The sequence below is a fragment of the Trichomycterus rosablanca genome, chromosome 19 (genome assembly GCF_030014385.1).
Source record: "Trichomycterus rosablanca isolate fTriRos1 chromosome 19, fTriRos1.hap1, whole genome shotgun sequence".
Lineage (NCBI taxonomy): Eukaryota > Metazoa > Chordata > Actinopteri > Siluriformes > Trichomycteridae > Trichomycterus > Trichomycterus rosablanca.
In genome coordinates this window covers 26,660,921-26,675,610 of record NC_086006.1, presented here as the reverse complement: position 1 = coordinate 26,675,610, position 14,690 = coordinate 26,660,921, and the positions used below count along the sequence as shown (strand labels likewise).

The 14,690-nt window shown below is 43.9% G+C and overlaps 1 protein-coding gene across 1 annotated transcript in view; it reads left to right on the top strand.

The window, feature by feature from the left end:
- Window positions 1–3,840: 3,840 nt before the first annotated feature.
- Window positions 3,841–14,690, top strand: part of LOC134333937 (collagen alpha-1(XXIV) chain) — a gene marked incomplete at its 5' end in the record, with an annotated part of 86,759 nt that continues 75,909 nt past the window's right edge. Inside the window, 2 exons of the mRNA XM_063016104.1 lie at window positions 3,841–3,863; window positions 10,180–10,250. Of these exons, the coding sequence (XP_062872174.1) occupies window positions 3,841–3,863; window positions 10,180–10,250 (94 nt within the window). The remainder of the gene's footprint in view (window positions 3,864–10,179; window positions 10,251–14,690) is intronic.

Genomic DNA, 14,690 nt, shown 5'->3' with positions numbered 1-14,690 from the left:
TGCACACCTTAGAGCTATGCGCGCCACCATGCACACCTTGGAAGAACTATCTTTGAGGGGTATTTCTCAAAACACACACACACACACACACACACACACACACACACATATATGTATATATCCACATTTACACTTTCGGCATTGTAGCAGACGCCTTTTATCCAAAGAGTACAGTTACAGTATACAATCTGACCAATTGTGGGTTAACAGCCTTATTCAAATGCCCAACAGCAGCAACCTGGCAGTGGTGGGGCTTGAACCAGCAACCTTCTGATTACTAGTCCAGTACCTTAACTGCTAGGCTACGACTTGCCCCACACATACACTCATGTCCCACTTTTTTATCTGCTTATGTGCTTATTAGGGCGGCACTGTGGCTCAGTGGGTAGCACTGTCACTTCACAGCAAGAAGGTCCTGGGTTCGATCCCCAGGTGTGGAGTTTGAAGGTTCTCCCCGTGTCTGCGTGGGTTTCCGCCGGGTGCTCCGGTTTTCTCCCACAATCCAAAGACGTGCAAGTGAGGTGAATTGGAGATACAAAATTGTCCATACAGCCAGGGGGTTCCATGTGATCTGTTTGATTGGTGGTTGGTTCTGCCAAACACTGACCGTCTCCTGGGATTGTAGAGCTGAGCCAGTATGCACCTGGGAAAAAAACATCCAGTAAGTGGCAGTTCTGCTAGCAAAATTTCATAGCACTGACAAAGCTGACTGTCAGCAGGCATCTAGGCCACTTCATGAACAGAAAAGCATCTCAAAACCCATAACACAGGTACAGCAGCAGAAGACCATGTGGGATTTCACTCCTGCCAGCCTGAACCAGTAAGCTCAGGCTACAGTAGGCACAGGCTCACTGGAGCTGGATAGTTCGACATGGTGGGAAAAAATTTTGCCCTCATTTCTGCTACTGGGTCAGAACCATGGCGTGAACCATGTGTTTGTCAGACAGGAGGGAGGCAGGATGTTGTTTTCTGTGTTGTGGTGCATCTCAGGGTTTGACACATGCTTTCTGAGATGCTTTTCTGCTCACCCTGGTTGTAACGAGTGGATAATGGTGCTACCTGTGTTTCTTACCTGTTTATAGCTTAGGCAGAGCTCACAACTCACTAGAGCTCTCCTTACTTATAAAGCCAATGCTTTTTACAGGGTATTGTGAGGTGTAAACAGGGTAAAAGGGTTCTGGTTCATGGGATTAATTACATAAATATGTATTTTATAAATAACTGGGCACATTGTTTATATTCTTATTATGTTAAGAATTCTTGTTATGTTAGGATCCAAATTGTATCCAGACTAGCCTGTTGCTTGACTTCCTCACGTGAAATTGAGATGGGCAGTAAATCCGTAGGAGGGGTCACATGCAAGTGTGATGTCAAAATATTTGTAGTCGGACTGTATGCGCTTGTTACCAGATTATTGCTTGACGGGCGGGTTTAGCTAGAAAATGGATTTGGATTGGTGGGTATAATAAGATCACAGACAATAAGGTTTTGGCTCCGGCGATCTGGACGGGGTTTAAACAGCTGGACCGAAACAATGCGGCACCCGCGCCAAGTTCGAGTAAATGATTTCAATCCAAGAATGTGTTTGACTCAGCCCGAACCAAATATTTTTGTTACAGAATGAAACGATTGGACCTCGTGTGTCCGCCTCACAAACCACTGGGTTACTGGTTTAAAGGTCTGTGGTGGCGGAAACTGAAGTGTGTCTCGACCAAAGTGTCACAAATTCCTCATAGCAGTGTGGAGTCTGTTTCCACATGGACAAACTCAATCAGGACGGATGGATTTCTGACAGATCTGCTAGTATAAGGGGAAAAAGTGAATTTATGAGGACTTATCCACAGAACTGAAGTCATTTTGATGTTTGTTTGGTTTTAGAAACCAGGTATAAGTCGCAGGGCTCTGGTTTGGTGCGTATGTCCATTTCCACTTGCAATTTATGGAAAAATGTGTACTGACCGGAATGTTTAAGATGTTTTTTGGTATGAAGCTCTATGAAGTTCATTTATTTTTATTGTATGTAGTGTGAATGTGTTGGAATGCCTCTTCCTCTACACCAAACCTAAATTAGGCTGGATGGATTAATAATATGAATGAATTAATATTAGAAACCAGTCTTAAGTCGCAGGGCTTTTGATTTGGTGCAGACTTGTTCTAAAAACTGTCCACTTGCGGATTATGGAAAAATTTTTACTGACCGGGATGTTTAAGGTGTTTTTTTTTTGTTTTTTTATGAAGCTCCTGTTCCTTTACCATGATTTCTACTGCTTTCTGTCCGAGTGAAGGATCTCTCTGGACCAAGATCTGATCTGATCTGTCTGCACTTTGGATTTAACCGTGTTTGATGCCGGTTCTCAATCATGTAGCATTTCAAATGGTTATAGACTGATATCCTTTCTCAGCTCTGTGTCCAAAAACGACCCGAAACAAAACCTGAAAAGCCAGGAACTCTTGAGGGAAGATTTAACTTTACTGGTGACCAGTCCATCATTTCTGCTGTGATTATTTAATGTCCAGTTGCTTTACGAAGGACAACTTAGGGCGGCACTGTGGCTCAGAGGGTAGCGAGAAGGTCCTGTGTTTGATTCCTACGTAGAGAGGTCCGTGTCCGTGTGGGTTTCCTCACAGTTCCTATCCACAGAACTGAAGTCATTGAATTCTGAGCATCTGGTGTTTGGCATTAGAAAAAAAAGTTGTAGGGCTTCATGTTTGGACTCTTAGTCTTGTTGAAACTTCCAGATTTAGTTCCTCAGCCAGTGAAATTAAATGATCCTTCAGTATTATTCGGTAAATTTGCTTTCTTCACGGTTTCATTAATGATGTCTAATGCTTCAGTAGAGTTCTCAGAGAACCATGGTATGATGTTCCCACCTCCACTACACTCTGGGTTTATGGGTTTTATGAGCTGAATTGTTGCCAAAGAGTCCAGATCTGAGGCGCTTTAGAACCTCTGTGCTTTTATTAAGGAGTTTTGTGGCGGCTGCTTGAACGGAAACACTGATTTTTTTTATCATTATTCTACGAACATGTTACAGGTCACATGAGCAGTATTTTCAAAGAGGAGTCGCTGGCTTTGTCTGTATTACAGGAAGCACGTGTTAGCCCTCACTACAGAGCTGGTAGCTATTGTGACAGACGTAAGAACTGGCTTGTGGTTTAATGTTCTAGCATGACTCCATTGTCCTGCACAGAGTCCTGACATCAGTCCCACTGAACACTGAAGCTCTGGAACAAACTGGAACATCAAATGAGGCTTTTATGAGCCCAGTGACACAAATGCTGTCATCTTTTAACTAAATGGGCACAAATATCCCACAGGCATACCTCAAAGTCTTTATAGAAGCCTTCTCAGAAGAACGGCTGTTGTTATATCTGAAAAGATCACACAGCGGTCACTCTATATCAGTAGCATTTGTTTTTGACATGGGATGTCCAACAAGCTCATGATCAGATGTCCAAATACTTTTGGTCATATAGTGGTTGAATATTATTCCCATCACTTTGGATTTTAAGGTCTTCAGTGAAGAAGTACAGCTGAAGATCGCTTTAATCTACACGTCATGTCCTCCAGCGGCTGACCCCCCGGTGTCAGCTCAGAATAGACGATTCTGCCTGGAAGCACGGTGCCCTCTGCCCTGCTTCCTCACCACACTGAGAGAGAAAGCATGCCAATAAAGCTGGGGGTAAATTTAGAGTTTACACACGGATTTCTGTCCTCCTAGACGGAGTAAATGTTTACCGTGGCCTCACGTGGTTACACTTCCAGGCTTTCTGACCGAGTAAAGGATCTCTCTGGACCGAGATCTGATCTGATCTATCTGGACTTTGGATTTAACTGTATTTGATGGCGGGCGGTTCTCAAGGTTCGTCTTCTTGGTTGAAGTGTTACATCTAAATTTATCCCCCTAGAAACTCTCTCTCTCTCGGTTGTTGCAAAAAAAGCAAACGGTTAAGCGTTGTTACTACCGGGGCGAAAACACTTCAGTTTAATAGTTTAATTACTATACCAATGTTATACCAACAACCCTGAAGCAAGCAGGAAATATAAAGTCAAGTTGTAAAATCAGTGGAGTCGTACCTCAGTATAACTGTGCACTTCATCAGTGGTGACTGGGAGGCTGCAAATATGGTTTTATTTGTTAAAAGGATAGCTATCGTAATTGTATAATACTTAAATATTATATTAATAATAAACAATGTATATATGTCACCTTTTTCATGCATACTGATTCCCTCATATATTGAGTCATTTTATAGGGCCAAGAAAAGCTTATAGAACTCAAAACCTTCATTATATACATGGTGAAATTAATACTTTTTATATTCTATGTACTGGGACATATAAGAAGTCCCAGTCATACAAAAGATAAAACCGTGAAACCGTCAGAATCTTAAAAAATACTGTGATAACTTTTGGTCATACTGCCCAGGCATGGCAGTTAAATATGTAACCAAGTCTACATATAAAGTACAGATCAGAAACCAGTTTGGTCTGTTGGTCAGCTGTAAGGGATTAGACTCCGGTCATTCTTTTTTAACATCATCCTGCTGCGTTTTCTTCCTGCACTGAACCAACGGGGGAATTAATAGCGTTTATAAACTGTGCTGTATTTGGAGACACCACGAGGACACTGTGCCCTGACGACTGACCCACTTCAGATCCCGACTGTCTGAGTCACCACTGCTGTTTCAGTAAAGGTTCTTCAGTTCTGCATCTTTTACTGCAGACGCTTCCATGAAGGAGCCAGATCGAGTCTCGTCTCGTCCCACAGTCATACAGCTGAGCAGTTCAAGGCCCCAATTTTGGGATTTGAACTCAAATGATAACAAGCATTAAAGCTTGCAGACTTTCTGAAGGGAAACAGTCATGTGGTTATGTTTTGAAAGCAAGGGTCATGTCATTTTAAAAACTGATAGTCTCGTTGTGTCTGTATGAAGCTGGAGAACCCAGATTGGGACTATACCTCCTGGGAACATGATTCATGATTCATATATACATACATCTAGTTTTTGTTGTTATTTTGTTGTTGTAAAGCTCTTCTCATCCTCTCTGTCTTGGCCTTCAAGGAGCAGAAAGGCTTCCCGGACCACAACAGTGACAATAGTCCATTATTGGGGTGACTGGGGTTCTTTGCTATCTTCTTAGCCCTTGACCAGCACCATTTCTTATATATGGGCTGCTTGTACCCACAGCAGACATCTGGTAGCCCAAAGGTGAGGACTGGAAAGTAAACAAACCTTAAAAGGTGCCAACGTTAAGATCACATGGAGAGCGCTACATGCCAATCTGACATAATCTTACGTTCCTGGTACAGAATCAGGGAATATTTAGTTTGGTCATGTCCACACTCTCAACGAGGCACTTTGCTCTGGACTGGACTGGACTGGCATCACACCATCTGGTTTGGAAATGTTTGTAGAGCACTTAGTCTGACCACAGGCCTGAAATTATGTGGTCAGGAATCTGATTTTGGTTTCTTTACACAGTGGGGTCATTTGTAAAGCATTTCCAGCATCCTGTCCGGGTGATTGGAACACATACACTCTATGGACAAAAGTATTTGCACACCCGACCGTGAGCTTGTCGGACGTCCCATTTAAAATAAAAATGCTATGTGGGATCTTCTTAGCTAGAACAACAGCCGCTCTTCTGAGAAGGCTTCTCACAGGTCTTTGAAGTATGTCTGTGGTGATTTGTGCCCATTCAGACAAAGATCATTTATAAAGCTGGACACTGATGTTGGTCAAGAAAGTCTCAGTTGATGTTCCAGTTCATTCCAGAGCTGTTGAGTGGGGCTGAGAACAGTGCTCTGTACAGGACTGGAGTTTCTTTAATCTGAGCTTTTCTTCATGTCTTTAAAGAGTTCTTTTTGAGCATTAAGGCACAGCCATACTGGAACAGGAAAGAGCATTGGTATATACAGTGTATCACAAAAGTGAGTACACCCCTCACATTTCTGCAGATATTTAAGTATATCTTTTCATGGGACAACACTGACAAAATGACACTTTGACACAATGAAAAGTAGTCTGTGTGCAGCTTATATAACAGTGTAAATTTATTCTTCCCTCAAAATAACTCAATATACAGCCATTAATGTCTAAACCACCGGCAACAAAAGTGAGTACACCCCTAAGAGACTACACCCCTAAATGTCCAAATTGAGCACTGCTTGTCATTTTCCCTCCAAAATGTCATGTGATTTGTTAGTGTTACTAGGTCTCAGGTGTGCATAGGGAGCAGGTGTGTTCAATTTAGTAGTACAGCTCTCACACTCTCTCATACTGGTCACTGAAAGTTCCAACATGGCACCTCATGGCAAAGAACTCTCTGAGGATCTTAAAAGACGAATTGTTGCGCTACATGAAGATGGCCAAGGCTACAAGAAGATTGCCAACACCCTGAAACTGAGCTGCAGCACAGTGGCCAAGATCATCCAGCGTTTTAAAAGAGCAGGGTCCACTCAGAACAGACCTCGCGTTGGTCGTCCAAAGAAGCTGAGTGCACGTGCTCAGCGTCACATCCAACTGCTGTCTTTGAAAGATAGGCGCAGGAGTGCTGTCAGCATTGCTGCAGAGATTGAAAAGGTGGGGGGTCAGCCTGTCAGTGCTCAGACCATACGCCTCACACTACATCAAATTGGTCTGCATGGCTGTCACCCCAGAAGGAAGCCTCTTCTGAAGTCTCTACACAAGAAAGCCCACAAACAGTTTGCTGAAGACATGTCAACAAAGGATATGGATTACTGGAACCATGTCCTATGGTCTGATGAGACCAAGATTAATTTGTTTGGTTCAGATGGTCTCAAGCATGTGTGGTGGCAATCAGGTGAGGAGTACAAAGATAAGTGTGTCATGCCTACAGTCAAGCATGGTGGTGGGAATGCCATGGTCTGGGGCTGCATGAGTGCAGCAGGTGTTGGGGAGTTACATTTCATTGAGGGACACATGAACTCCAATATGTACTGTGAAATACTGAAGCAGAGCATGATCCCATCCCTCCGGAAACTGGGTCGCAGGGCAGTGTTCCAGCATGATAATGACCCCAAACACACCTCTAAGACGACCACTGCTTTATTGAAGAGGCTGAGGGTAAAGGTGATGGACTGGCCAAGCATGTCTCCAGACCTAAACCCAATAGAACATCTTTGGGGCATCCTCAAGCGGAAGGTGGAGGAGCGCAAAGTCTCGAATATCCGCCAGCTCCGTGATGTCGTCATGGAGGAGTGGAAAAGCATTCCAGTGGCAACCTGTGAAGCTCTGGTAAACTCCATGCCCAGGAGAGTTAAGGCAGTTCTGGGAAATAATGGTGGCCACACAAAATATTGACACTTCAGGAACTTTCACTAAGGGGTGTACTCACTTTTGTTGCCAATGGTTTAGACATTAATGGCTGTATATTGAGTTATTTTGAGGGAAGAATAAATTTACACTGTTATATAAGCTGCACACAGACTACTTTTCATTGTGTCAAAGTGTCATTTTGTCAGTGTTGTCCCATGAAAAGACATACTTAAATATCTGCAGAAATGTGAGGGGTGTACTCACTTTTGTGATACACTGTACATATGATCTAGTCATATCCAGTTCCCTAGGTATATCTTCCTCTGCTGCTGCAGACCCCCTCCCTGATGGAGAGGAGCAGCGGAGAGATCATGTGCACCATCCGACACATGTGCAGTTGCTGAACGCCTCTTTTCATTTGCCTGACCCATGACCTCATAGAGAGCAGTATAGCGCACGGAGAATCACCCACTACTGTTCGTTATTCTACAATCTCTCGTGCAGGAACCTTCGACCAGCCAGCAATAAGTGGTGTTTTAAACTCTGTTGGACATTCCACTGCAAAACCACCGATTTTTAATAAAATCTTAATAAAATAAAAGTAAAGCAAACAGCAGTCTCTGCACCTGCAGTGTAGCTGCTGTAGAACTTTCAGAGATGAAGCTTCCACATCGTTGTTCTGATCTTCTGAGCGTATTTCTAGGGTCCTCGATATCAGAGGAACGTCGTCGGAAATGTTTGAACTCGTTGTTTCTGAGGAACTGGGATAAGATCGACACTGATCAGTTGCACAACAGGTTGTTCGGTGGAGATTTTTTTCTGCTTTTTTTTTTTTTTGTAACTGGACGGGAATTAGTTTTCTTCTGACTGACGTGAAAGCTTCCTGCAGGAATGTTGTACACATCGCAGGTTCGTGTGAGACCACATTCACTCTGGGATTGTGTTTGTGTGTTTGTGTGTTTGTTCAGGCCAGTATAACGTCCTCCCGCTCCCACCGGAGAGCTTTCCTCGGCTTTCCTCTCCAGATTAAAGTGTCATTGGAAATAATTAGGAGGAAAATAGTCACATCTGGGCGCCTGTGATCTTTAATCTGAGAAGTTCAGACTAAAACACAAGCCAAACAACGGCAGTATGTTGAGGTGCGATATATAAAAAAATACAATATGAGGTGCAATGGATGTGGTGGATTCATGAATTTTACGCTCATTAGGAGCTTCTGACCTCTGACTAAGATAGTTCATGCCTCAGTAGCCATTCTAACCAATTTCACGACTTCCATCCATCATTCACGTCTTCAGTCTCTGACCTTTTCACCAGGATCTTTAGTATTTACCCCAAATTTAAGCTTTTTTGGCTGCAGTCATCCAGAATGCTGAGGTTGTTTGGGGGTTTGTGTGGGTGACTAGTCTGGAGCCCCAAAATCAGAAGCGTTTAATCCGTAACACACAGAGGAAATGTTGTAGAACCAGACCGATCTCTTCAAGGGTTCGTTGATGTCCTTCTTGATGCAGCCCTACTATTTCTATCCAGGCTTGGGATCTGCACTGAGAGCGCACTGACAAGTGCACCTCCCAGTGGCGAGGCTGACTTCTGAAACTGAGATAGTTCATGCCTTAATAGCCATTCTAACCAATTTCAGGACTTCTTTGTGGAATACCTTTTGAGAAGCGACCTGACCTAGGTAGTGTGACTCTAGCTTCACCTGAGGTACACTATATGGACAAATGTATTGGACCACCCCTTCTAATTTTTTAATTAACATGCTTCAGCCGCAACAATTACTAACAAATATAGTAATTCAGTTTTATAAAAGAAACACCATGTTTTCAAATCTGCAGCAACAGTTTAGGGAAGGTCCTTTCCTGTTTCAGCATCAAAGCAAGCTCCATAAAGACATGAAGAAAATCTCGTGTCCTGCACAGAGCCCTGACCTCAGCCCCACTCAACAGCTCTGTAATGAACCAGAACATCAACTGAGGTTTTCTGCCATACAAATGAGCACAAATTCCCACAGGCATACAGTAGACCCTTGACTTATGAATGTAATTGGTTCTGAAGGGCTGTTCTTAAGTCAAAATGTTCGTTAGGTAAACCTTTTTTTCCCATAAGAAATAATGTAAATAGAATTAATCCATGCCAGACCTCCCAAACCCCCGCTTACCTAACCTCTCTAATGTCTTACATGGTCTTTTATGTTATAAATACAATAGATAGATTAATAAATAGATGAGATAATAATAATAGACAATAAATAGATAATAAATAGATTTTTTTCATTTTCTCAGCACCATGCTTTCTCTGCACCTTCTTTTGGGGACATTTTAATATTGAATTTTACTAAATATAAAGAAAACACAGGACAAACACCGTCCTGTGCGAATGTTCGCTCACTGTATTTATGTAGAGAGAGAGAGAGAGATGGTCGGCGTCAACTTGTTCGTGGCATCCCGTGTTTCATTTGCGTGCAGATTTTGGTTCGTAATCCAAAATTTGTTTGTACGTTAAGTTGAAAAAAATCACTCGTAACCCAAAATTTTCGTATGGTGAGCGGTTTGTAAGTCAAGGGTCTACTGTACTTGAAAGTCTTGTAAAAAGCTTGCTCAGAAGAGTGCCTGCTGTTCTAGCTAAAAAGATCACACAGAGGTCACAGTATTTTAATGCCATTTGTTTTTATAATACAATTTCCAACATGTCCAAATACTTCAGGCCGTAGAGTGTATTTTACACGAGTCTCATAGATATTATATTACATTACATTATTGTCTTCATTACATTGTACTCAGTTGTGGAAAGCTTTTGTCCTTTTCCTTTTTATTTTGGATTTGATGATGTTAGGGGGGTGAACACTTTTCTTTACAGAAGTAATAATTGTCTCTCTCTTTTTCTGTGGTTTAGGAGAGCCCTCCTTCTGCTCCTGTCAGTATGTGCCACGGTGCTGTTTGCAGAAGAACATTCACAAACTCAAGGTAAGTTCACTCGCCTCCATCACTCACGTCTTCAGTCTCTGACCTTTTCACCAGGATCTGTCAAATTGCAGCAGCGTAATTGCAGCGGTTATAAGGAATCTACAGCCCTCCCTTCCTAGGACAGTTCTCATGCTGGTAGCCAAGCTTAATATGTCAGCACTGGTGGGCCAGCATGCATTACCACTGTGCCAAAACCAAGCACCTAAAGCAAATAACTTTACATAGTGTGCCATGCCAGTTTACTTGGTTTGTGCCCACCCTATAACACCCAGGTATAAGTGCTCGGTTAGCTTTCTGTTAGCTTTCTCCTCCAACCCTGTCTGAAGCCTGTAGAGCCCTGACGGTCGGTTCATACATAGTGACAGAAATGAACATGGATCCTACAAGAGGCAGAGATGATACGCCGCTCGTGTTATAAAGGTTAGAACGTTTCTCAGCTCTGTTTAGACAGCCGTCCTGGCATGTCTGCTCTTGCTCCTCGATTGGCCCGAATGTAGCCTGCAGAGCGGCTTCCTCTTCCTCCCCTCCAGCTCGCCCACTGCCCAGTCAGTCACCTCATACTTCTCAGACTGAGGGCGGGTGGGAGGACAGGAGTCAACAGGATGTCGGAAAGACAGAGAAGAGGTGGGAGGAAGGTACAGAGTGAGCTGAGAGAACTGGAACAGGGGGTGAAGATGGTGAAGATCTTAGATTTGAAACACTGGATGTTGAATTTATGACAAGACGGTAAGACGGTGACAGCAGCTGGAGAAAATAACAAGATGGTGAAAATGGTGGTAGATGATAGTAAACCTGCTCCTTCTTCAACCACCTTTACAAAACTGGACACATGTGATCCTCAGAGGTCGCAATGCTGATGTGAGTAGGTGTTAAAGATGAAACTGGATCATGAAGAAGATCCTGTCCGGTAGGATATTTTGCTAGACCTCCCAAGTTCGAATCTCAGCTCTGCTACCGGTCGGCTGGGTGCCCCCTAGCGGGCACAATTGCCAGTGCCTGCAGCAGACAAAACTGACCACTGATGTCTGCTGGGTGGGAAAAGGGGTGTGGTCTTTGACGCTGCGAATGGACCCTTGGTAATAGCCCGAGGTGCCTGTACAGAAGTGGAAGAACGTGGAGATCAGCACTTGACTCTCTGTACCAAGACTGACCTCACACGCCAAGGGACGGGCGGCACGGTGGGTAAGTGGGTAGCACTGTCACCACACAGCAAGAAGGTCCTGGGTTCGATCCCCAGGTGGGGCGGTCCGGGTCTTTCTGTGTGGAGTTTGCATGTTCTCCCCGTGTCTGCGTGGGTTTACTCCCACAGTCCAAAAACATGCAAGTGAGGTGAATTAGAGACACTAAATTGTCCAAGATATAACCTTGATATAACCTTGTGAAATGATGAACCTTGCGTATTGATTAACTACCGTTCCTGTCATGAATGTAACCAAAGAGTGTCAGTGACATTAAAACCCTAATAAACAAACAAACAAATACGTGACAAGGGGTCGGCCAGAGGGACAGTGTGTCAGGCGAATATACCCTCCTCAGATGCCATCAAGGTCTCCAGCAGTGGAGGACTAATCGGCTACGCTAGATTTGGGAGGAAAAGGGGGGAAATCCAAAAAAAAAGAAGGAAAGCATGAGTTGGTAATGATGGCGTCAGTGATGAAGATAATGTTAGTTAGATGAAACTCCTCAGTTCCTCAGAAACTCGAGATCAGATACATTCATGAGTGATGCTGGTCAGGGTCTCAGTTAAGAGAAACCAACTGTATCTTTCAATTCACCTTACGTGAATGTATTTGTACTGTGGGAGGAAACCCACACAGGCACGAGGAGAAAATGCAAATTCCACACAGAAAGGACCCACACAGCTCCACCTGGGAATAAAACTCTGGATCTTCTCCTCTGCTGTTAGGCAACAGTGCTACCCACCGAGCCACTGGGTTCTTTCTGTTGAAGCGAACAGTTCTTTTGGTCCCTGTTTCTCATCTTCTTTCAGAACAGGAAAGAACGAGGTGAACGGGGTGGGTGGGTGGAAGTGGGGGGGGGGGGGGGGGGGGGGTTTGGGTTATCCGAGGAAACCAGCGTGTCTGGATATGTAATGAAAATGCTTCTCCCCTGCTGCTGGAGCTCTGCGATTCCATTCGACGTCCTCAAGCTGTTCTAAATGTTCTCGGTTTCCTGCCTCCTACAGACACACCAGCGAGCCGGTTCAGTGCGCTCGTACCTACACCGGAACCCGCGGTTAGGTCTCAGTTCCTCGGTCTGAGAGTCGTCCACAGTAATCCAGCAGGAACCGAAGTCTGGGACAGTGTTCGGTTATCCAGCAAGTCAAGGTTTCTGAGGAATGATTTGAATCTTGATGTATTTTCCACGCTGTAGTTCCAGACTGAGGAACATCTTGAAGCTTTTATCTCCAGTCACCTTGTCATACTATTTCCAGATACTGGTCGGAGAGCTATTTTAATATGAAAACCATCCGCACGTGTACTTGTTTAAGCCATTAGAGGACTATTTTGGGACTCGAAAAAGCACATGAGATCCTGTTGAGACATATCCTGGTACCTGTTAGGGTCTCTGGTCCTGGTTGTTGCTCCTACACGCGTCTCTAGAAGTTTTATAACCGGATCAGCTCAAAACCAGACCTGTTGTTTAGCGTCACAATAAAACCACCTGTGAAGTTTAGAACAAGTGAACACGATGATGATCTGATCTTTAATCTTCACTTGGAACTTTTTTCCCTCTTTATGTCACCATTTAGTCATTTCCAGTTCCCGATCGTGAATCCGCTGGTGCTCGCACAACCCCCAATCTGATCAAGAAGAGTCAGATCACAAGTCGTCTCTAGCACGTGTCCAATCTGCACCACTTCTGATCACTTGCCAGTGAGTCGTTTCGCATACGGAGAGCCACGCTAAGCTCCATGTGACCAGCCACCCCTCGTGCTTGCTCAGACGCCCGCAGCAGTCCCGGAGAGACCCCGGCCGACTTTCCCTCCTTGAAACACACCCAATTGTGTTTGTGTGGATGCCTGGCCAGCCGAAGGCCCCCCCTCAAATAAACATTTTGATGACTTGAAATAAACCTTTTGAAATATAATCTGATGTCTGATAGCAGGTCACGTTTACTGAGAAATATCTAAACCCCAATTCGTTCTCATTAGGTTTAAACTGATGAAGATTTTAACATCAGACACCTTGAGTTACTACTTCCAGATACTTGCATTTATTTATTTATTTATTTATTATTATATCATTTGCTTTATACAGTATAATAGATAAAATAAAAAAAATAAGAAGGGGTGTCCTAATACTTTTGACCATGAAGTGTATCTGGTTTATTGTCAGAGCTCAGTTCTAAATAAATAATAAAGACTCGGGTTCTAGTTGTTTAATGTGTTATATAAAGGCCCCCAGTCCAGTCCTGCTTCTAACTAAAACAGTAGTAATTTTAACTGCCACAAACACTTTTAGATGTTTTGGACACAGATTAGTTCTCAGATTATGAAATAAACCAAAGCACCAGTACAAGAGAACTGGAAGCATAAAATTGAGCATGAAACCCCCCGTGAGAAGCCGCTGTTGTTTTGGTTATCCAGCTGATCCGTCTCGGCTTACGTTACGGATCCGACGTCTTACTCCTGTCTCTTTTCATTTCGAGGCTGGACCTCTGCAGAACCCTCCTCCGCGTACCGAGGAACCGAGGAATCAGATAAGTAATGAAGTCTCTCCACGTCTCCAGTCGCTCGCCTGGTTTTAATCGAGCCAGACGCTGCCACATTACCTCACTGCTGCGCTGCTGCGCTCGCTTCACCGGCTTCCTGTAGCTGCTCACGTTCACTTCAAAATAAAGACGCTTCCCTACGAAGCCACAAAATCAAACTCAAACCCCGTTCTGTACCTCGTACAGGCCGTCAGAACTCAAGGAAGATGGTCAGCCAGACTCTTCTCTGTAAGAGTCCTCCTGGCGGTTCGGACAGTCGAGTCTCTCGCCGTGTTCTGAATCTGATACCTCAGGAAGAAACCGTGCTTAGTTTTGATCCGGGATTGAAAGCTGATTGTTGTTGAAAACATCTGAAAGCGCTCGTGATGATTACAAAAAGCCGCGAGCATTTTCAGACGCTTTGAACGCTGAACAAATGAAAATACAGGAAATGACATTTACAGCATCAGCACATGTTTGTATCCAACGCAGCTCACAATTGTAAAACAATTACAGGACGAGCAGTGGGTGGTGCACTTGGGTGGTGCGGATCCGGGGTTCGAATCTCATCGGTGACAGACGTGATCAGCTGTGTCTGAGTAGGGCTGAGCGATACGACAAAAAAACTGGCGATATACGATACAATATGATGAAAACCTAAACGATGTATAATGGTAAATTATCAGTATTATGTGGATGATTCTCAGCACTGCAGTGACACTGACATGGTGGTGGTGTGTTAGTGTG